Source organism: Falco biarmicus, chromosome 6 (genome assembly GCF_023638135.1).
Source record: "Falco biarmicus isolate bFalBia1 chromosome 6, bFalBia1.pri, whole genome shotgun sequence".
NCBI classification, from domain to species: domain Eukaryota; kingdom Metazoa; phylum Chordata; class Aves; order Falconiformes; family Falconidae; genus Falco; species Falco biarmicus.
In genome coordinates, this window is record NC_079293.1 from 42010874 (window position 1) to 42035252 (window position 24379).

The 24379-nt window shown below is 45.2% G+C and overlaps 1 protein-coding gene across 2 annotated transcripts in view; it reads right to left on the reverse strand.

Annotated features, from left to right (window-relative positions):
• SLC22A3 (solute carrier family 22 member 3) overlaps positions 1–22754 on the reverse strand; it is a 30792-nt gene extending 8038 nt beyond the window's left edge. For both annotated transcript variants that reach the window (XM_056344738.1, XM_056344737.1), the window contains exons 1-5: positions 22042–22754; positions 9568–9671; positions 7430–7584; positions 5827–5992; positions 4673–4790 (exon numbers count right to left, since the gene is read on the reverse strand). In XM_056344738.1, coding sequence (XP_056200713.1) covers positions 4673–4790; positions 5827–5992; positions 7430–7584; positions 9568–9671; positions 22042–22455 — 957 coding nt within the window. In that variant the 5' untranslated portion in view covers positions 22456–22754. The remainder of the gene's footprint in view (positions 1–4672; positions 4791–5826; positions 5993–7429; positions 7585–9567; positions 9672–22041) is intronic.
• Between the last annotated feature and the right edge of the window lie 1625 nt (positions 22755–24379).

Genomic DNA, 24379 nt, shown 5'->3' on the forward strand with positions numbered 1-24379 from the left:
TGACTTCTTCGTAACTGAGTGGCACAAAACTTCTTAAGTGGACAGAGAAACCTCACATTTGTTTGAATGTCCTTTCCACTCCCTTTTGCTTTTCTTCTGTAACCAGAGCCAGAAGTTTTCTTCAAAGCACTGCTACTTCTGCTGCATGCCAGAGCCCTTTGTGGGGCAGGCGGAGGTTGCTGGGTTTCTGCACTGCTCTTGGAGTTCCTCATATTACAGTTATAAAGCTGCCACAACTGTGTTTATAAAAGCAGGCTGCCAGCCATCAGTTGTGACTTTGTGCAAATACAGTTTTAGTTTTCCAAAGGACTAAAGATAAATTCAGCACAGGTGCTACGATATATTTTTTGTCTTAATAAAGGCATAATAACCCAAAGCAACACTAAGCATTTTTTAATGGATGAAGAAAAAAAAAATATCACTGTGGAAAGTCAGATCTTTGTAGGGAAAAAGTCCTCTTTTTGTTCTTTTGAAGTCAAGGGGAGCTTTGCTATTCACATCAGTGCAGTCAGGAGTCCAATGACAGGAACCATGTTTACAAAGATGTGCTATCTGAAAACTCTGGAAGAAGTTTTACAACCAGGTTCCTGACATTTGTATGTCCCAGAAAAATTACATATTGTTTTTTTGGCAATAATTTTTAAAGATTCCTCATAGCACAGACATATAGTTCTGTACATGCTTAATTCTGCACAGGATAGTACATTCATGCATGTATATAATACATATGTATGTAAGTTAACATATACTAGAAATATATATGTCTAGATACGTCTGTAGTGTGTGTGTGTTTGTGCGTGCGTGTGTGCGTGTGTGTGTGTGTATAAAGGGAGAGGGGGTTTTCGTCCACAACTTTCTCAAGAAGCAGCTCTCACTCAGCTGGTTACAGCCCATTCTGCTTTCGGACAGAGACCGAGAATTGAAGAATTAGCTTGATAAAAAAAACATGCTAGTAAAATTATGAGCAACTGGAAAAAAAGAATTCATAATTTACAATTAATTTAATGAGTTCTGGGTAGAGCTGAACTGTACCAGTGTCATAACTCACAAAGCAAAAGAAGCAAATATTATACAGAGGTCATCTGTATTTTCTGCATGCCAATAAAAATGCAACGCTACTACATCCAGAGCCATGTAAGGGACTTGGCTAATGGAATTTTGACAGATGTATTGGAAAATCTTAGCCAAAATGCACTGATGGATGATGCCTCTCACTTCTCCCTGATCCTCCACATCCACAGCGCTTTACCTGAAATTCCGTTGTTTCATGAAAGAGAAGTCTGATGTGAGTTAACGTGAGAAACACACTTGATTCACAGCTAATGTGCTTCCTGTAGATGCTGTCTTTCCTCTGGGCACAGCACCAAGGATGACACACATTGTATATTAAAAAGGCCCAAGGAACAGATCCAGCACAAATCTACATGTGTGGAGGTTAATCTGCTGCAGCTGCGAGTGGCTTGGGGTCATGAGCAGGGACACTTCCGACAAAAAATAAATTAACTTAAAACAAAAAACAGGGAAAGACACACATCTCCATTCTGGCATAACGCTTTGAAAATGCTAATGTTTAAAGAGGGGAAGTGGGTGTAGGAATGCAGGGCTGAATGTGGAGGGAGACCTGCAGCAGCGCAACCTTCCTGCTACGTATCTTGGGCCACACTTGGCACTAGGTAATGCTGACCAGGATGGGTGAATCTCACTGGTGCGTATGTCCCAGCCAAGGACAATAATCCATAGAATCATAGATACATGAAATGGTTTGTCTTGGAAGGGACTTTAAAGGTCATCTAGTTCCAGCCCCCCTGCCACAGGCAGGGACACCTTCCATTGGACCAGGTTGCTCAGAGCCCCATCCAACCTGGCCTTGAACACTTCCAGGGATGGGGCATCCACAGCTTCTCTGGGCAGCCTGTTCCAGTGTCTCATTACCCTCATAGGGCAGAATTTCTTCCTTATATCTAATCTAAACCTAGTCTCCTTCAGTTTAAAACCATTCCCTCTTGTCCTATCACTATGTGCCCTTGTAAAAAGTCCCTCTTTCATAGGCCCCCGTTAGGTCTCCCTGGAGTCTTCTCTTCTCAAGGCTGAACCCCAGATCTCTCAGCCTGTCTTCATAGGAGAGGTGCCCCAGCCCTCTAATCATCTTTATGGCCCTCCTCTGAACTCATTCCAACAGGTCCATGTCCTTCTCATGCTTGGGGCCCCAGATCTTTGCTGAAAGCAGTATTCCAGATGGGGACACATGAGAGGAGTAGAGGGGAACAATCACGTCCCTCGACCTGCTGGTCACACTTTTTGATTCAAACCAGGATATGGTTGGCTTTCTGGGCTGCAAATGCACATTGCCGGTCACATGCAGCTTCTAGTCAACCACCCCCCAAAGTCCTTCTTAGAGCTGATCTCAATCTGTTCTCCACCCAGTCTCTATTTGTGTTTGGGATTGCCCAAACCCACATGCAGGACCTTGTATCTGGCCTTATTGAACTTCAGGAGGTTCGGATGGGCCCACCTCTCAAGTCTGTCAGTCTCTCTGGAAGGCATCCCTTCCTTCCAACGTGTTGACCGTACCACACAGCTTGGTGTCATCAGAAAACTTGTTGAGGGTGCACTCAATCCCACTGCCCATGTTATTGACAAAGATGTTAAATAAACAAAGCTCATTCTGCTTCGTGGGACAGCTGAGGGTAATTTCCTGATCTTGGCTGGTATCACAGCCTTGGCATCCATCAGAAAAATGGTTCACTAATTGCTGGCCTAGCTTGTTACTGCTCATCAAATTTCCTTCTGTCATGTTGCTTCACTAATGTGCAACAGTTTCATTTGGTATATCCTGCCAAGGAAGTTATATATAACTTTTTTCCCTGACATCCCTCCCTCCCCATCATTAACATTTGCATGCTCCCTTGAGGAACATAAAGTTATAGAAATACCATTATAGCGACATTATGACACTTGAACTTGCTGCTTATGAATAAAGCAGCTGGCTGTGGAAATGTATGTTTCAGCATAATCATCTCTGCTAATAGCTCCAGTTTTGACTTTACAGAATCATTATCCCAGAGGCTAGGAAGCATACTATAGGTTAGGGCCCAGCTTCTCTGTGGAACCTGTTGTGTGAACTTTACCTTGCCAGAACTGTCATTAACATGTACTTAATGAAGTGGAAAGATAATTGCATACTGGTATAAAATAACTGGCCATTTCTATACTCTTTCTGTTGCCACATAGCTCTTCCTGCGTGCACTTTCGTGCAAGGTCTGTATTTATAGCAGGAATGGTCCTGAATAAGTAGAGCTGCTTAGGCTGGTTGATTTATGGAGGCCGTTTCTCACCACGTAAATAAAATCCTCTGGATTTGGGAACAGCTATCTGATGTTTCAGAAGAGTTCCCACAATTACTACTTGGGTTTCATCCACAATTATCATCTAGGATTTTGGTGAAGTAACCCCACTTTTCTGGGATTAACTGGGCTAAATTCTCAGGTTCTCCCTTGCTTAAGAAGAGCAATGGGGAAGACCTAGGTAAGATACCAAGCTGTTGGGACCCCAGGTTGCCAACTACCTGTCACAAAGCAGACGCATCATGATGTTCCTTCCTGACAGGATAGGACACATAAGTCTCCTCCAAAAGTTGTCGTTCCAAAGTCTTTGTCTTTAGTCTCAGTGAAAAGTTAGGTAAAAGTCACACATGGTCATTTTGTATATGCATAAAAATTCATGTATATACATATGTCTGTATGTAGGCACAAAAAATACTACTGTGTACTGACAGACAGACATTTTATGTAGGTCATTTCTTTTCAATAAACTCTCACCTTCCTGAAATACTTGTAGTGTATCCAGTATGCCACCTCTGGGCTGTGTTAGCTGTGTGCTAACAATTTATAGCTTTTTTCCTTAGTTCAGATAATGACTTCTAACACTACTATTGCTAGCATTGGGGTTCCAGACCTGGTTTGTTACAGAACAGGAACCTTGTCCACATCTGTTGTCGTCAGTGAACCATAAGGCCAATGCCACAGTAAACATGTCTGAGAGCCAGGCATTGCTACCCAATGCAGAACAGGCAAATGTTGCAATGACACAACGTCAGCCCTTTTGGTTCAGTCAAAACCACTTGTCGAAGGACTATTATTCTATCATGTATTGTCCAATTTTGTAAATACTGATCTCAGACAGTGCTTCCCCTGTTTTGAAGTTTGGGACATGTTCTCCCCTTATTGGGATGGAAGCAGATTTATATTTAAATTCCGATTTTCTACATCATCTTCTCTTTGAGTTATAAAACAAGTTCTAGCAAAGGAGCCAGCAAAGTGGATCCTTCTGTCTCTGCTCACTCTATCAGCTAAAATAGCAGCTGCTGTGAAATACCATTGGCCCTCAGGCTAGTTTCTGATATTTCCCACAAGTTTTTAAAGTAGGAGCGTTGCAAATGAAAGATCTGATTCATTGCTTTGCAAACTTCGTTTTTCAGCCCATGTCTTTCCAGCCAGTTCACTTTTACCTTCTTGCTATTAACAAAGTAGATATGGGACTGACAGTCTTGTCCTGGTGTGACACCTCAAGAGCGTTGCCCATCAGATAAAGAGAATGCATTTTAACACAAGTGAACCTTCAAAAGATTAAGAAAGATTAGAAAAAAACCTCTAGCTCAAACAGATGACATTACCTCTGAGTAATGTGGTGAGAGATATTTCCCATTGTGTTTTGCAATGCTGTGCATGATTTTTAATGCCTTCTCTCCCTTTTTGCGTGTCAGGAGCCAACGTGGAGATTCAGGAACCACCCTGTAAGAACACAAAAGTCATAAGTAGAGGGTTTGCCCTTTAACATCAGAAGTAAAACAAAGTCCTTTGCCTTTTGCCTGTGTTAATACACAACATACTGATTTTTCAGTCTTTGGGATACAGAAATTCTTCTGTGGACTGCTTCTCCAGTCAGTTTCCTGTAAAATATCTGACCCTTGTGGGCAAGAAAGAAGAAAATAAACTACATCAGCACTCCGCAAAGCTGAAAAATAAGAAATGTAACTATTGTGTTTGCACAATGGATGTCAAAATACAATAACCAAAGCAAAGAAGGTGCCTTTAGAACAGCAAAGAACAACGAAAGTCAACACTAAACACATGTAGCATCAAGTACAGGCAAATCAGGAAACTTCTAGCTGTATCACTGTAAGATAGACACACACCCACCTGAATGTGTATCTATTGTATAAACCAAACACAAAGCAATTTTACCGACTGGTGTTTCACTTTCTGCTGGCCTAGGATTAACATGATTCACAGTTTAAAAGCTCATAATAGGCAATGTTGAAGAAAACAATATACAGGAAGAAGGGCTGTGGATTAGTTTCTTTGGATCCAGCCCACAGGACGGAGGCACTCCACTGGGACAGATGTTCACTGTGCCATAGTGCTCTGCTTACTCATTAGCTGTACTGCCCAGTTCATGGAAGCTGTAGGGCAAGCTCAGGCTTGAACTGAGTACATAATTAGAGGTATAGGTGAGGTCCCATGGCTGATGGAAAAAGCAGACTTTGGTGAAGTCAACCAGGTAAAGAGCCACAGGCTAAATGGGAATAGAGCAGGGTTCTATGAAGCGCCAGCTGTGGCTGACAAGAGAGGGAAAGCCTGGGCAGTAAAAGTAATGTAGGTCTGAGATTCACTAAAAAGAATTTAAAATGCCAAAATCAACAATATGCAAATATCTTTTTCCTAAGCTACATCATCTTGTACACTGGAGACTTGGGACCACAGAAGGGGTCTCAAGGTGCTTGAATAGCAATAGCAATAATGACAAAAACAATGACTGTGACGTTACCAGTAGTAGAGCAGAAAGAGGAAGTTGGGCAGTGAAATGGCCAGCTGGATCCCCTGCCAGGTGGGAACCAAGTACGCAATTCCAGGGAGAATCATAATTCCCAGGGTGAAGAATATCTGAATCACAATCCCAACAATCCGCTGGTCAGAACCAACGATCTCTGTCACTGAGCAGAGAGAAAGACAAAATAAACAACACAGAAACAAGTCTAACTTGAAATAAGAATATTAGTGGTGGAGCATAAGGAAGGATAGTACTGTATCAGGTCACAAGTCTGCCTAGACCAGCATCTTGCCTTCAGCACTGTAAAATTGTCACCGAGACTGTAGAGGGCAAGCACAGGTGACACCTCCTCATCAATTCACCCACTATTCTTCAGCTAGAGGTGACACCTACTAGGATGGTTTTCTCAATGTCTTGCTATTTCATGCTCTGAAGAAGAATTTCCCTTTCTGAACCTGGCAGTCATTCAAGATGCCACAACAATACTCTTTTCTCATGAAAAGTGAGTTTGCTATGCGAGGCATTTCATTGCTGGGCCATGACTATAACCTATCAAAGAGTCTGGATCCCTGCTGTTTTGATGCTATTTATAAAAAAAGTTTTCCATCCCTTTCCCTTTTCAGGAAATACTGCTAATGCAGACCCTGGTGTCTAGCCCAGCACTGAGCAAAGCCTCCCAGCTAAAGAATGAGGAGCAGCCATCCAAACATCTGTTGTCCCAGTGAGGAAAAGCAGTTAACTCCTCTGAGCATCTGTGGAAGATGTTCAGACTCTGCCAAAATTAACCATGTCCCTGTTTGTGTATCCAGTTTATCTGGAGCTTGCTCTGTAGATTTTGATTTTCTTGGTGATCTTCTGTGTAATCAGAAAACCTTTATATATACATATTCCACACCTTCACCTCTGAATTATTTATGTTAATCCCTCCCCATTGGAGTCCATAGATTAGACAGCCATAAAAGTCCTTAAATAACATCAACAGAAAGTGTTGCATTGCTACTGAATCGCCTGTGGCCAGCTGCTCACAGGCATGTTCGAGTACCACAGTGATGGGTACAAAAGAAGAGCTTGGACAGTTCTGTCACTCTTGATAGTCTGTCCTCATGCATTACTTCTGGCTCGCTCTTTTCCATGGGATCCTATGAGGTCAGGGAGGCATGTACACTGCTGCCCATTTCCATCCTGTATTAGCAGTGAATATCAGAAAGTGTTTACACTTGCTGCTATTCTCAGAGGCCATCTCTGTACCAGTCAATTAGCAGACATTGTCAGGTAAGGAAACACTGTACTGTTTAGCTTCTAGAAAGATCTCTAGCATGATCTGGACAAAGGCCCATGACTGCTTCCCCAAATATTTTGTTCTGGCATGTGCCCAGCCTATGGATGATGACAGATTACAATTTGCATGCAGGCACCTTGTCTTGGAAGGCAAATGCATTAAGTAGGATGGACTTGGGTTAATCATTGTCTGCTGACCCCAGGGCCAGTGCTTTCTTTCCAAGAAAAAATATTATCAAGAGCAGATGTAGCTACGACTCCTTGTCCTCCAAAATTCCCTCACTTTTCCTAACCAGAAAAGAAAGAAGATAACAGCTCTCACCAATCACGTAGCATGTCATCCAGGTTCCCTTGCCAAACACGCCTTGGAGAAAACGGAAGATCAAAAATACAGTAAAGTTTGGTGCGAATGCCACTATGATACCACATATCCCAACCCCGAGACAGGAGAGCAGGTAGATTAGGATTCTGCCATATCTGTTGCAAAAGGAAAAGAAAGTGAAAATCATGAAAAGACACAAAGATACATTTTTTTCTGGCATCTCGTTTTAATGCTAGATCTGAAAGTGCCCTTTTGACCATCCTTGTTCCAAAGGAAGGCTGCCTGAATCTTCACAGTGTTGAATATGGATATGGAACAATTTTGCCTGCAGTGGTTATCATTACTTTTATGTCACTAATTTTAAAACTGGTGATGTCATCACCAGGCCCCCTTTTATTTTGGAAACTATTTTTGTCGGTTTGTATCTAAACTATGGCTCATATGTTACAATTCAGTTTTTTGATCCAGCTGAAAAGGGCAACTTATTTCAAGGGGATTTCTGTTTTCACAAATTTGTCTCCTAATAGCAATTACAGCCAGATCTGTGAAAGTAATTTCTTCTTTAAATACTTTATGTGATTTTCCAGTGTTTTGTTTAGGTTTAGACCACTTGTTTTCAAAGTCTGCCTATCATATTATGAGTCTCATTTTCCAGCAAACAATGTCATTATTAATAGGTGTGCCCAAGGTAAGCTGTAATTCAAAAAAACAAACCCAACAAAATCTCCCTGTAGTTTCATGGCAACCGTGTCCTTGGATCACAACTAGAATTTCCATGTTGATCTCTTTCTCATTGTTATTGTTGCTGTTTTAAGAAGAAACTGTGAAAACTGATGTAGCTGTTTATCTTAAAGAGTATTTGAGAGAATATTTGTTTGTTCATTTTGTTCAGAAGGTTTGATGGGAAGAATTTATACAGGACAAGAATCAGGGTATTTTCAACTAGGTCCATTCTTTCGAGTGCTGTCAACAAGGCAAGAGTGCAAAGGTCTGGCTGCAGCACATTCCCCCAGTGCTATCAGTGTACAACATTCACAGTGTACAGGAGTTAAATTCTGCTTAATACGCAAGTACTCCTAGACATATAATTTTATTTTAATGATTAGCTGTAATATCTCTACTCTTACCAGTCTTAAGGTGCTAGTATCACAACCGCCCAGCCAGACACTGAGCAGAGACATCTTAAGTTAGCCAGTGCCATGGCATTTTTTCCACCTTACTTTTTCCATTATTACTATATCCCTTGGAAAGATGGAGTTTTCCTTGAAAGTACTTTTGTTTGCTAGTTCAAAATTCATTATCTGAGATAACATTCCAGATAATTCTGTAAGTATTCCTGCCTAAAAAGAAATCATATTTAAGTTATTATTACTAATATTACGGACACCAAAGGAAAATAAAACAGGCAGAAAGAAAGGACTTTATGAACTAAAAAAAATATGCTCTGCCATTGAAATTATCAGTGTTGCTCTCAGCCAACACAGAGGTTGACTACTGTTAGCTGTCAGCACAAAACACACACCAGGCTCCCTCTTTTACCCTAAGAGCAAGGTAGGGCTTGCAGGACACCCTGCTCTGGGGTGGGTCAGCTGCTCAAGTCTGAGTATCACCCACATTTTTTCCTTGATATTCATCCAGCCCTAGCAAGGGCTGAGGACTGGCTGCAGGGGGCTATGACTTCGGTGGTAAGTGTACGAGTCCAGCCTGTGAATGGAGAGAGTTACCATGCTGAGTCCCTTCCCTCTCTCCTCAGGTGGCTGCTTTCTTCATCAATGGCATCTATTAAACATCTGTCAGTAAATGCCAGTCCAGAAAACTCCTCTGAACGCTTCCTTTTCATTTCTGTGCCCTTCTGCCCTTCCTGGGTCCAGATGCACACAGAAAACATCGGAAACCGCAAGAAAAGATCTTTCTATGATATTTCACAGCCCAAACAGGATCAATAAGTACGATCGCATGACGTTTCCAGCCCAAAAGGAAGTGAAGATCACATTTGGCTGGAATGTGTTAACCCAGGCTGGGGAAGTTTATCCAAAATGAATTAAACCTCCAAAGTGTTGACACATGTTTATTGCAGGTGACACTACAAGTGATTTCACCTCCAAACAGATCGAAGGACAGCAGTGCTTGTACAGTACCTGTCTGCAGCGTAGCCCAGGGTGAACGCGCCAGCCAGAAACCCCAGATTGAGGATAGCCTGTGAGAGGTCCAGCATCCAGGCGCTGCCGCACACAAGGTTGTACTGTGGGAACAAGGGAGAGGCACAAACACCTCAGGTGAGTGATTCATCATCCTCAGGGTGAAACATCATAGAAACTGCGTAAAGCTAGTCAGGAGGGGGAAGGGGAAGTTCAAATATGCTTGTTCAACAGCAAGCACCGGTGGGCCAGGGAAGCACAGCCACAGCAAGCCCTCTTCAAGCTGCGGTAAAGATAGAGGGAGAGCTCCCTCTTGCCAAGAGGATGCTGTGTGTTTCATACATCAGTTGTCCAGATATGAAAAGCAAATAGCTCTTTTGCAAACCAAACACAACGCTGTTAAATATGTTGCCAAGGCAAAGCCATGACTTTGTTTAGTGCAGAATAAGGGTGCACAGCTATAGCCAATGAAAACATCAGTTTATGTAAATGATTTAATTATTTTTCTTAGTGCCTTCTACATAAAAGCAAAAACATGTGGTCGCTGGGGAAACAGAAAACACATCTCAGAACAATTTCAGACACATTGAATATGTATTTTCTTAGTGTAGCTTTCCCAGACTTTTCTATTCTTTATACTGCAGTAGCAATACATCCCCAACACGGTGTTACATTGGGCATATCAGAAGGATTCATTAATGGGGATGGGGATGGGGTTGGGCAGGGGTGAAGGGAAGAGGGAAGTAGGTGAGAGGAAGGAAGACAAAGAGACTAGGAATTAAAACTCAAATGACACTAAAAATAAAGTGGTTATCCAGACAGAATATCATTGGAAATTGCTTTAGAGGTTCTTTGAGAATAAAGAGATACCAGCCCCTGCCTGCCAAGCTCTGCAGACCTTGTGGGAATCGGGAGGTTTTGATCCATACCTGGGGTAGCCTTAGGAACAATGCAGCTTCAGGACCAGGGGAAGCCACAGACAACAGCAGCTGCCACCGTTTACCCTAGAGAGACCCTTTTGCTTTCAGGTATGAGCTGTAAGAAATCATTTCATTGCTAACAAGATGCTGGTTGCTGAAGTGTACACAGTGTGCCACGTTTGTGCTCACCACATATGTACCACAATACCAGTGCTCAAACATCATGCTTAGATGCAGTGGCCACAGGGTGGGTTAGAGAGAAGATTAACAGCCTTTCTGCCCCTCACAATTCTGCAGACTCTGAAATTCAGCGCCGTGAGCCTGAGCCCCATCTTAGCCCATTCGCAGGCTGTAATACCCAACAACTATTGCCTGGGCCTGGGCTTTCAGAAGTGCCTATGCAGGAGATTCAGAGGGCACTCAGACTTGGATTTCACTGATCCTGAATCTGGACCCAAAAATCTAAAGTAATACTCTTAAACATTCTTTTATGTACCTAAATAAGAAACCATTTCTTTTAATATTCTGAACACCACACATTAGTGCCATTCACACTCATTCCCATGAGCTATTCTTCACTTTTTAAAATGAAACTCCTCAGTTTTGATTCTAAATGCACTATTAGTACTGTCACTGACAGTAGCTACAGCAGAATCATTGTTAGTTACAATGATTTTACTGCAAGTCCAGGATTTGGGGTTTTTTGTGGCTTTTTCTTTTTCTTGAAGTTGCAGGTCTGGGAATTTTGTGACTAAGAACTGTAGTTCTCAGAACTGTGAAGAAAAACTTGGCAAGTAACCTCATAGGTCCCAACACAACAGACGGTTTTGATATCAGCCTCATTACTCTGAGGAACCTGACTGGCCACCTTTCAGCCAAGTCAGGCCATCAGCATCTGGCTTCCATTTCTGTGAATCATAAGCAAAAGCTGCAGAAGCCTCAGCTTCCTCCGAGAGGAATAAAACCTGCTCTCAGCTGCCACACTCAAGGGCTACTGCAATGCTTTCCTAAAATAGCCTGAACATAGAGCAGCTCTTTCAGACTTCAAACGCTGCTTAACCTCTCACTTCTTTAAACTATGACAGCTCTGGCAAATAGTATCAAAAGACGCAGCTTTGGAAAGCAGAGAGTTTTTTCATGGCAATGACCATAAAATAAGATTTTAGAAGGCAATGCCATTGACTGTGCCAATGGCGGATGCTGGGGTTCTCAGAGGAGCATCTGCAGCCACCTATACAGGGTAATACAGTTTACAAGAGGGCTAAAAACCAGCTAAAAGAAAACATTGGCTTCAAAAGTGTGCAGCTGAAGTGTAACAGAAAAGGAAATAATCATTTGAAAAGACAGGCAGAGAGGGCAAGCAGAAAGTTGCTTCACATGAGCTCACAGAAACCTCTCTGACTTAGCAGAGCTGTATTCAGCTAGATACCTCACAGGACACACCTGATGCATATCCTCTACCCAGGGCCCATGCTGGACATGCTAGAACTGCCCTGTATGCACCAGGGGGACCATCTGGACAGCTGCTGGACTTGTATATGCATGGAGAGGTATATACGTTGCCTGGTCAGCAGGTCCTCTAGCCAGCTTGGGCTGAATTTCAGGTGCAGGTGAGACATTCAGGTGCTGAATGTCGCCCGCTCAGCTGAGCTTTGCACCACGCAGCAACAGCTGTTTCAGGACCCCAAACCACAGCACAGGTCTCCACTTTCCTTGCCTGTCTCACCACATAGCTGCACTCTTCCCCGTGGGTTTTTGGTCAGAGCAGTGGCAGCCGGAGAGACCTTACACTCTGCTGTGCAGGTGGCAGCTCAAGGGAGAGATAAAAGCCCAATGCCGTGGGCTGTTTTACCAAATGCTCTGTTATTTCATGTCATTTCCTACTCGTGGCTTTAGAGCTGGCTGTGATGCACTGGTTTTTCCCAGCCATTTACAGTGATGGAGTGTGACAGAGCTCAGCTACAACCTGCATCCAGCTCTGAAGGCTGTTCAACATGAACCTTCGCACCATTATTTTCTGCTTCCAGCAGATGCTTGTGGAGTCACCCTGGGAGCACCGCTCCCCAGAGAGGCAGAGGGGCCCTCACACCTCTCTCCTAGCAGTTCCCAAGAATCTGAGAGACCTGATCCTGTGGTCTGCAGAGTGAGTTGTCTCCCAGTGAAGGTTAAGATCGCTCAGCACCTCACAAGTGGCATGGCTCCTTGAAAGATCAAAACCTTGGACAGAAGTATCAGGCTGATTGATAAATCACCAGGGAGGGCTTCACACAGGATCAGGTTTAAAAGCCTTTCACAAAATTGCCCGAGTCAGAAAGCAAACCATCCTCCAACATTTGTGACTGCTCCTGAAGAAGCTGGTTATGACAGAGGACTCCCCCTTGGAAGACAAAACTGCTGAGGAGAGAGTGGAGAAGGGAATAAGAGCATTATTGCCTCACCAGGAAGAGTAATTAATTAGTGTGAGAACAAAATTGAAAAGTGCATGTAATAACAAAGCTGTTTAAGCAATGTCAAAATGAGATGATGCTTACACAGACCAAGATGCGTAAATAAGAACATTGTAGATCACTTAAAATCCACTCTCCCCTGATTTCAATTGTCAGTTTCAGAGACCAGGCCCCAGATCTCTATAAACTCCTTTGGGATTACAGCTCTCCCTGAGCTGACACACCAGGTTTCCCAAGACCCAGGAGGCTATCCCGGGAGCCCAATTAGTGGCAAAGGGAGCACCGACGGTGGCAGTGCCGGGCAGGTGGCTGCCCCCAGGGAGGAGAGGCATGATTCCTACCTGGCCACAGGATGGTACCGGCCCAGCAGCCTCAGCACACCGCAGAGTCTTTCTCCCAGGAATGGCACCGGGAAAGGCAGAAGGAAAGCTACAAAGCTAAAAAGGTGTCTGAGGAGCTCAGCTCCCAGGGTGGTGGGTGGTGGCTGTGCCGGGCAGCGCTGAAGCCATGCCCAGACAAGCAGCCAGCCTGCACAGAGCTGCCAGGAGGGAACAGTCCCAGCATCTGCTGCAGGCACTGGCCTTCAGGGTTTATACTTTTGATCCTTTTCAAAGGGTATATTTACTGTTTAAATAATTTGATCCCTTTCTACTATAAACAGGCAATGAATAAGCTGTCACAAAAGAGGGCAGGAGAATAAACATATGCCTGAAAGAGAGAGGAGGAAATATCTTTACAGGAGAGGACTCTTTCATCTGAACAGCAATTTCAGTGATTTAGGTGGCAGCTGAAACTAGCTCTTGGCTAACAATAGTGTCAACTATTTAAAATATTCTGGGAAATAAAATACAGAAAACTTCTAAGAAACGATGAGCTCTTTCTGAAGAGATCAGTGACAATACACTAACTGTACTCTCCTAAATTAATCCAGTGCTTTATTATTTTCTAAGTATTTAAATGACCTTTGGTACAAATAAGCATTCTCAGAGCTTTTTTGTTTGCTAGACATAGCATGTAGCTTTTAACTCATCACTTCGCTAATGTCTCGCTTTTCGTTTACAAACATAACCTTTAGAGGGGAATGTAGCCTTTAAAAGAGAATTGCACACCCTGTAGAGATCTCTTTTTGATCCAAATTGCCTGGCAGGCTCACATCACCACTTCAGCTGTGACATGGGTTGATTGTGCCTGATAGTTATCCCCATCTGCATCACTTGGAGGAAAAGCATCTGTGTTCACCCAGTATTTTAGCCTGTCTCCAGTTAGTCAGTAGTCCTTCTATATTACACTTGCCCAAAACATCTCCCATGTCCCTTGCTAGCAGCCTCCACAAATGGGAGAGGAGTGGTACCTTCTCTCTGTTTCTGAACAGTCATATGCCCATCCATGCATGGGCTATTTACACTCCTACCACACAGGCTACTCCTATGCCCAGAAGATGCGGTCCATGTTGTGAGGAGCTCATCAGCCAAGAGCACTTCCATACAATATCCAGTGGCGTCAAGGAGCAGAAGAGCTAACCCTGCCAGTAATCATCTCCCATTGTGAGTAACAGGAGATCCCATTCCCTGAAAGTACAAGCTCTTCTCGTAACAGACCAAAAAAATCCCAGCATGGTCCTTAAATATCACAGACTACCCTCCCTGATCCCACTCCGTTTCCAAAATTGGTAACACTGAGAATCAAAATCTCTAGGGCTCTCTGTCTGTCTAGACCACAGCTGTCTGACTTTCATTTTCTTTGTTTCTTTTCTGAACAGTTCAGTTTGGCATCTCCAGGGAAGAAGAGCTATAACTCACATTAATTGAAAATAAGCTGCAGAAGAGATGTGGGGCTAGTGTCTCATTGCTGAGCATCACACAGCCCTCAGCAAGGTGGGACCTAGCTGAGGTTTCCCTTCAGAAGTGCCACCTCTACAGCTGCAATAGCATGCCTCTGCTGCTGCAAAATTTGGGACATATTCAGGAGAAACATTTGGGAGATGTTAGAGTAAGGAAAGCTTACCATCCTGTCCTCTTTTGTGCATTTGCAGGTGTCTCTGTCCACAAAGACTGTCCTTGCAGTGCATGTCTATGCCTTGAAGTAAACATTTCTGCTTTCAGTTGAATAAGCTCACCCAGGACAACACAGCAGAAAGGGAATGTCACCGTGTCCTGTGTTCAGTCCTTTTTCCTCCACAGACTTGAAACTTCATTACTAAAACATTTACTGCAGTGTAGGGGGAAGGATACGGAAAAGGAAAGGAAAACCTTAGGGTCTTTTGCCCCTGCTCTTAAGCCTATTTGTTGACCTGTATAGTGCTGGCTACACCTAAACCCTGTTAAAACCTAGCTAGCCGGCTCCTCATTGCAGTCATCAAGTGGCCAGCTCCAGCTAAGGGCACATCCTCTTCCTCAGCATCACCATACTCCCAGCTAAGCCCCGCACTGCACGAGTGCCTGCACCCAGCACAACCCTGCAACTCATCTCTGCATTCAGTGCCACATTCGCCTGCACGATTGCTATCCACTGTATGACAAAAAGCGTTGTGTGCCTGAATACAGCCTCCTTCCATTTAGGGAGCTAACTAAAAAAGGTTGCGCTGCCCAAATCGGTGAACAATCCACATTTGCATTCCTTTCCTCCTAGCCTTGGCAATGAGCTGCCATACTGAGCAGAAGTGAGGTGCTGCCAACAGAGACCAACAGCAGGAACTAGCTCCTTCAGGATATCCCCCTCTGTAGTGTCCTTAACAGGAAAATATCAGTCCCTTTCACCCTGACAGCTTTGCAGTACAGGCAGTTGTACGCTCCTGCTTGGAAATAAATCCCTGTGATAAATGTTTTCCTACCCACTGGAGGCTTGAGCACCGATGTGAAATCCCAATGCAGATTTACAGTAGCAGTGATGTGGCTGGAGGGAACTGTGCTGGTGCATTTTGCCCACCTCTAAATCAGCAGCAAACCACCTGAGTGAAATATCTCTGGGAGAAGGAAAAGGTTTTGCACTGGTTCCCTGTAGCTCATTAGTGGAGTAATCGCTATAGAATGGAGTGGGAACTGGCAGATATAGGACCAGAAGAAACGCTCATACGTGACTAATGACTGGGAAGCACGGGGGCTGTGGCAGCCTCTCATTTCTTCATAGCTTTGGCAGAAGGCAAACATTTTCCATTTTATTTTGACATGCAGACTAACTGCAAACTTGTAATTCCTGGTACTTGAGAGGCCTTTATGCACTGAGCAAGTCCCAAAACACTTCTGCACACCTATCCCTGTAGAAATACATTGCTTCAAATAACAACATGCCATTAAAAGCTCCTCAAAATGTAGCAACTTTGAGTAGGAGTTTGGAAGCACTTTACCGCCTGTTACGATTAAACTTCAAAATGATGGATGAAACTCCTTGGTCGATAGAGATCTACAGTGATTCCTCAGCCCATTTACAGCAGCGTAGTGAGAGCCCACACACATGGTTTAAGTGGCATTCCCACCAGTGGCCAAACAAAGCCTGCTTTACCCTTTCTCTCCCAGTGACAAACGGCTTAGGGCAAAAGTCATGGTTTAAGGAAACCTGGGGAGATACAGATTATTGCTACACATTCCTTGTCTGTTACTGGACAGCTTTTCTCCATCTCTCTTGCCATCTGGGCTGTCAAACTACTCTCTTTCACACACCCTTACTGCAGTGAAGCTCCCTGCAAGCACATGCAGTGGAAAGAGAGAAATTACCTTTTATTTTTCTTTCTGTCAGAGCTTCTGTCAGAGTGCTAAGGGACTAACCAAGGAGACTGTGTGTCTCCATGTCTTGTTTCAAGCTAAGCATTTCACAGGTCAACTGGAACCAGCCCTCATCCTGCCCCTAGGGCACTGTGGATCAAGGCCTGAGGAACATCTTTGAAAGCTTTGGAGGTTTGTCTCCTGTGTATGGTCCCAGGCTCAGCTGGTACCTTCGCATCCCTGCCACTCAGATCACCCAGACTCCTAGGACAGAAAACCTGTTCTGTCCTTCTTTCATCTGTCTATCCATGTCCCAAGCAAGAGGGAGGCAGAGAAACTTACCGTCTTCTAATGGGGGGAAAACAGCAGTTGTCCTAAAAACACCAAGAAGAACCAAAGCCCTCAGCCAGTATCAGCAGCTGGCTTGATGGCAGTGACAGAAACGTATCCGAACTGGTGTAACCCATGCGAGGAACTGCTCCAGCCCCTCTTGTATGGGGGGAATTGTATTAGAGCTGCATAAGAAATTCAGCAATTGCTGCTCCCTCTGCTCCCCGTCTGCCCTTTTTCCCTTTCCCTCCACTACTTCATATTAATCCCACCTCTGCTCCCTGTCTGCCCTTTTTCCCTTTCCCTCCACTACTTCATATTAATCCCACCATGACAGTGGAAATAAGAGAGGGTACTGCCAAGTCAATGACAGTAATCACACTAGATCAACACTTTGAATTGTGTTCTTTATTGCCTTGGAGGAGGATAGTGAAAGGACCAGCCGTGCTTTTTCCACCCTGAGCTTGACTGCCATGTTATCTCCTGCTCTGAAGGACTGTAAAAACTATGAGACAAACATTATTGCTCTGCTTACGGTTTCTCTGCAAATGCTGGCTGACTTATTTTCTGAGACAGCTGGCAAGCAGAGAAGTAAGATTTATTCCCAGCAGGTGCAATAGGATCTGTTCAGATGATCGTACGTCCACCTCAGACCTCACACTTCAGCAATAAATTGTTGCCAGGTCTTGAAATGACATCATCTACAGCGTGAAGACTTGCTGCAGACAAGGCATATTGGAATGGGTCCCTTCTGCTGAAGTCCTGCCAACAAAGGCTGCTAATAAGCCTAAAGTATGCCAGCTGTGCTGTAGCTGCAGCTGCTGATGACCATGAGACTTCACTTTTCCTTTCATCCACCACCACCGAAGGCCATTCAACCTGCAGACATGGTTGTAAATCATGCACATGCCTCTAGGAGTCACGACCGCCAAAAATGTCTGGATAAAATGGCTATCGCTGTGCAAACTGCCACCAGCCGCCCTTTCGCAGTGTTCTAGACTTTCTCCACTGGGACGAAAGTACACAGTGCCAAAGCCCAGCAGTATTAAAGGTCAGTGACTCACTCTTCAGCAGTTTCCTGGGGCAATTAGATTTACTGACTTCCGTATATCCTGGGTACGTGTGTCCCTCACAAGGCTCAGCTGGAAGGACGTGGAAGGCAACATGCTTCCCACTTCAAGTGTTACAGAGGGCAGGGGGTGACCTGGGCTCCCTTCCAAACCCTGGGGCCAGAGTATGAGGCTGTGGCACCCCTGGTCCACTGCAGCCCCCCAGCACCCCTGCTCTTCCTCCTTCTCCATCCGCTGCACAGAAACCCCATCCTTTCCTGCCCTCCTCCCCCTGTCAAAGGTGCTGCTGTTGCCAGCCTTCCCTTCCGAGCAGTGCCAGCCACCTGCTACGACCAGCATCATTTCAGACAGCATCAGCTGGCACCAGCCAGGAATGGATTTAGCACAATAATTGCCCCCACCAGCCTCCCTCCCCAAGGAAAATCTGAGTAGCAACTGCATTCCCATCCCACCACTGACGCACACAGCCGCGTCTTCCAGTTTCACCAAGCGCTGCGCAAAACTGAACGAGAGGGGATTGCTCTGGGTCAAGGTCCCCTGAGCAGAGCCACCACCTGCGACACCATTGCGTCGGAGGGGTGGCTGCCAAGTTTTACACATAGCCGAGGATTTTGCTGATGCCTCCAAACCTTTACATCATCCCAGCTCTGGTTTGCTGACTCTAATTCAGGCACTGCAGTGCTGGGCAATGTGTGCAGCACCAGTGGACAACTCTGATCTGGGTTGCCTTCAAGGAAAAGCCTGACCTAAATCAATGGATCACAGAGATCCTTAGGCATGTCACTGCAGAAGTAGGGACCTCCTCTCAGAACCTGTTAGACAGCAAAAGATTTTAAAAGGGAGTCTTTAGCACTGCTCTTTTGCCTGTCACTAGACCAAGCTAACTGGCTTTGCTGTGTGTTGCTCCTGTGATGATTTCTTAACAGATTTTGCTCTTTTCCTCGATGCTGAAGGATGAAAGCCCTGGTATGTTGTCCCAGCACCCCACTGTAGCCCAGCACTGAGTCCCGCAGCAGCAGATGATGCAGCAGGCATACCAGGTACTGCTTACAAAGCAGAGAGTGCTTTCCATCAGTTCACATTGCCCCTTTTTCCTCTCCTTCATTCTGCTGATGTTACTGTGAGTGTCTTTGCAGAAGATAGCTATCTAAGATGGGAGACTGGCCAGTGAGCAACATGCTCCAGCCATGCACAAATTAGAGCAATGAAGTCGGGTACGCCAATACCATTCATTTCACAACTCCTCATAAATCAGCCCTTCCAGACATATGATTTAGCTTCTTCAGGGTGCTCAGAACTGGTTGCAACAACCTGTGATTTGGCTGCCAGACCTGCTCTGGGATACGACATCTTTTCCCAGTGAAGGCTTTACGTGCCTGCATTTGCCCTCTGCCTCCCCTGCCAGGCTGCAAATCCACACCAGATCTGTGCTTGCTGTAGGCCTGGAAGAACTCCTTCAGTATCCTGATTTTTTTTTTCCCACTTCTCTCTCTTTCTGCTTGAACACAGGTCCTTCAGACTGTCATGTAACTCATCCTTATAACTTTGTCTCCCTGGTCACTTCCACTGTTGATTCAGCCACATATAAGGTCCCAGAATTCTTAAGACAGTTGAAAGAAACAGATACATTTCTGAACATGTGGACAAAAGCAAGCATTTACAAGTAGACATATGAGAAAAGATGTCTTTGGTGAGCTGATTAAACAGAGCACAAATCTTGTTTAAGTTGAGCCGTGATCTCTTAGAGCCTCAGAGGAATGAAAAGAAAATAAATAAAATCTGTGATTTAAGTTGTCTTTGCTGGACATATTATGTATTAATAAGATATCAAGCTCCTTTTAATAGCTGATCCAAAGCAATTGAGCCAGGACATGCAGGCCACAAGCTTCCTTTTTAGATGAAGAAACCGAGCTTGGTAGGATGTGTTTCATCTGGCAAATACTGAAAAACTGGGAACAGGACACAAGTGCCATAGGTCACAGCCCGGGACCCTCCTGTCAAGGTAACCCAGCCAGCAAGAGTCCCTCTAGGAGCTGCAGTGACACTGATGATGGGACTTGCTGCCCGAGCACAGGGGACAGACAGTCCCAGCCTGTTGCTACTTGCAGGGTGTTACTCCCTGGTTTTCCCAATGTGCACCTTTGGGACCACAGGTGGGGAGAGCTTCCCCAAGCATCCCTTCATCCCTTCTCCCTCCCCTGGCCCTGGAGGGGGTCCCTAGGAGAAGAAAGGAAGAAGGTACAGATAGACAAAGCATTTGATGGAGAACATTGAACCTTTTACTCCCATTTATTGCTGCAAAACAAACACTGTTTTCATTCTCTCATAGCTGTACCCAGTGGCTCAGCGCTGCTGAAAAGTCACAGTGCCTTTGCCAGATACACAACCTGCTGCCATAAACGGACTCTGAGCACAAACTTATGAGCACAACGTACATGCTTTCACCTACAGCGAGGCTGAAGGGGAAAAAAGGGAACAACAAAAGAAAAGGAATCTCTATATTTTTATTTTTAGGCTCTGAGGGGAACAGCTAGCACAGACTGCCCTGGTAAAGTACACCATGACCTAAACCCTCACAGTCCCCCAGCAGAGGACCCTCAGAGGCAGTAGCATGAACTTCCCACCGTGGCCATCCGCCACGGTTCACTCCAGAGCCAGCTGTGGCTCCGGGGCAGCATTCATCCTCCTGCCCCCACCGCCTGGGCTGCCACTGCCAGCATGATCAGAGATACGTCATGCCAAGGTTTGGCGCCAGCTCCCTGCATGCCACCTGCGGCCCTCCAAGCAGCCTTGGCTTCGGGAGTCGCACACAAAAGCCCGTTCTGAACTTCTCCTCTAGGGCCAGCCAGGCGCTGGCCTGAGCACAGATCCTGGCTAAAGTTGCTCAGGTCAGATGTGGAGCTCAGGGCACAAAGCTGCTGCCCAGAAGAGCCTGAAGCCTGCAAGCAGATCCAGGGGTCCCAGCTGGATGGGGGAAGGATGATGAATTGAACAGTTGGGATAGGCACTGCTTTCCAGTACAGTGTTTGCTCAGGGCTTTGCCTGCTCCATGTTTTGGAGGGCACAGCTCCACTGCAAGCACCCAGTTAAAAAACACAGCAGGAGGCTCAGGAGACAGGCAGGAGACAGAGCCCATGGCTGTGCTGACATATTTTGCACTGCACCTTGACATTTTCCTAGCCAGCCCCTCTAAGAACACTTTATGTTTGTCATCGCTGTGTCAGTGACAGTTACCATCAGGATGACCTTAAAATACACACCCCTAGTGTGCAGACTGTATGCTGGAGCCAGACCACAACACATCCATGGGATGATTAAAAATTACACAGAGGATCTCCTAGGAAAGCATCTTAAATGGCCTTTCACAGTGTCGTTAGAAAGCCCCTACACTTGCCAGCACTTACAATAGTCTGTGGTTCTCTGACATTGACATTTCAGGAAAAGTTGAATGATAGCTTTGGGCAAAAACGTGTCTTTTGGTCTTTTTTTTTCTTTAGTAAGCACAATCATTTCTGCTGACTCCTGCCAGATCTCAGAAGGGCAGTCTGCTACCAGTTGTTTTTTAGTACTTGAAGACTGAAATGTTCAGTACTGGAAATACAGAGAACAGATAACGCACAGTGATCCAGATCATCAAGTGGTATCGGTCAGGTACACTTGGAGTTTACACCACCAAAGTTGCTGGCCCAAAACTGAGCACCAGAAGCCTCAGCTGCAACCACCTATCTCTTTATTTTAATCTGACATTCCTCTAGTGACAGAGCAACCTCTGTTGGAGTGTTTAGCTTTGGAAAGCCACCCTTCAGATCAGCTCACCTTTCCCTAAAAGCTTGACACTGACACTTGATCACACTCATTGTCTCAATTTGCTTGTGACTTGGAACAAAGCAAATCTGGAGAGGAAAACCAGCCACCAAAACAACAACCCTTGCAGCAGCAATCCCATTTTACTGCTGCAATCCCACACCAGGACAGAAACCACTGATTAAAGGATGGGGATTTTCCTTACCTCGCTGACAATCGATGAGTGGGGCTGTTTATACATCCAGTTTTCGTGGCACAAGGTGAGTGGCAGGTTGCCTGTGCTGTGATTGCCATAGCCAGCGAGCGGGCTGGCACAGCTGATGGAGGCATCCCACACAACATCCAGCCTCTCGCACTCCCCGCTGGAGGACCTGTTCCCCAGGCGCAGGGGAAGTACCGTGAAGTTTTGTTCCTCTTCCAGTGTCCAGCCACACCGTTCACTTAATTCAGCTGCCCCAGGGATCCTGCACCAGTAGTCATCTGGTGCCTGCCCAAGGAAAACCACGCTGGCGAACAGGAAAGAAAAAGTTATGCCTGTCTGGCAAAGGAGGAAAAAGACCCTCTTTTGAAATCTTCCAAATTCTCCAGCTTCTTTCAAAACCTCATCAAAAGATGGCATTATGTGAGGCGGTCTGTCCACTTGCAGCAGTCCAAGAGATGGCAGAGTTTGCTTTCACACTTCACATCGAATGCCAGCACTTCCTAGAAATGTGACTGCCTTGCCTCTGCTCGCTCCTCTCTTCTCGTGTGCACGCACACACACATGCACAGGGACACGCGGGTGTGCAATGCCACCGGTAGCATGAGCAGACCCAGAACGGGGCAAAGCTGCAGGCAGGCATGCGAGCGTGCACCCAAGCACACATGCGGAGACTCAGGGCATGTCAAGTGGCGCGGGGCTTACACACAGCCGGGGAGGAGTGCAATTTAAAGTGCACAAACATATTGTAGGAGAGGAGGGGCGTGCATTTCCTATTCATCACGAATGTTAGCCAGATTATGTAATAAAACCAATTAACTACTTCAGGGCAGGCAAGCCACAAATGCCAGCTCCCACTGCAGCTACAATAAATTAATAGGTGCAAGGATAAAGCAGAGTTAAATGGGAAAGACACAGAAGCTGTTGCAAAAAGCAGCAGTGAGTAATTCAGCCTCTCTGCAGGATGGCAGGGGCAGGAAGAAAGTTGCTTCAGAGAGAGCTATAAAGTCTTTCTATCAGCAAATAGAAAAGAATACTGTGGCAATGTTTAATTACTTCTCCAAAGTGCTGCTTCACCATCTGTACAGATTTACTTTGCAAGAGGCTTTCCTTTCTGTAGTGTAAGGTGAGGCTCACAAACTGCACCAGTCCAAAATCCAGGGCTTTTATTTTTTTTTAAGTTGGATCCACCTGTTCAAGAAGGCTTTTATGCGACCCTGTTGATCTTAATTTCACAAAATCTTCCACATATTGAAAGGATAAAAAAACAGGTTTTCATCCTCAAAAATGAATAGAAAACAAGTTATTACACTTTTCTGTTCAGCTGTTTGAGTGGGGAGAGAAGGGAAGAGGGAGCCAAGACTGGGGCACATTTTGTGTGCACATGGGCGTATCTCGTGCAGAACTCTGAGTCAAATCAGACATGTATCGGCAGGTGTTTTGCACTTTGGTCAGGATCATGAGGTCCATGGCCACTTTTTTCCATTGTGAGCCTAGGGACAGCACATATCAAAAATTTCTTCTATAATCCCTTGTCTTTGGTTACCTGCAGCTTTGCCTATGGGTGTCTACAAGTTTTGAAGCGACATACAGTTTCTAGAACAGTTAGATCCAGACCAAGTAAGGCTTTGATTACTACAGAGACTATCTGAAATGGATTTTGTAACAGAGATGAGAATTGATGCTGTGGTGTGAGCTAGGCAAAGACGCGGGTTTCTTTCGTTCATTCATCGCATTCAAAGATGCACTGCTCTACTTGTATCAGAAGATGCTTTTGAGGGAATTTTGTTGACTCCTGGTTATGCTGTTTTGCAGTAATCAACCTTAGAAGCCATGAACACATCACCTTTGGGTTTAGGTCTGTGCCTGAGGAGACAGGGCACTGTCTGATGGCTGGTTTCAAACAAGAGAAGCTCTTTTACCTCAACAGAGCTAACTGGGGTGTCAGGCTGAGATGTTGTCACAGGAAAAGTGGGGGGAAGATTTCCTCAACCCCAGGTGTCTGATCTGTCTGTCAGCACCCCAGGAAAGCAGAGACCCTTGTGCCTGACCAGTCTGTCAGCGTCCCGTTACAGGGACCCTTCACTGAACAGTCCCGCTGGGTCGGAGGGCAACTCGACTGCCTTGTTCAGGGAAACACCCCAGCTGCATCAGGGGGACCCTCAGCGGGTCCTCCCGCTTTACCTGAATGTGTTACCCACCGCTGGCAGCTGCTAGCGCCCACAAAGGGCTAACGGTAACAGGTTACGGAATAACACTCTTTATCAATATAAAATCATGACAAATTAAGTTTAGTGATCACCGGTGACAGGGACTGTCTGCAAAAACAAGTTTGAAGTGGTAT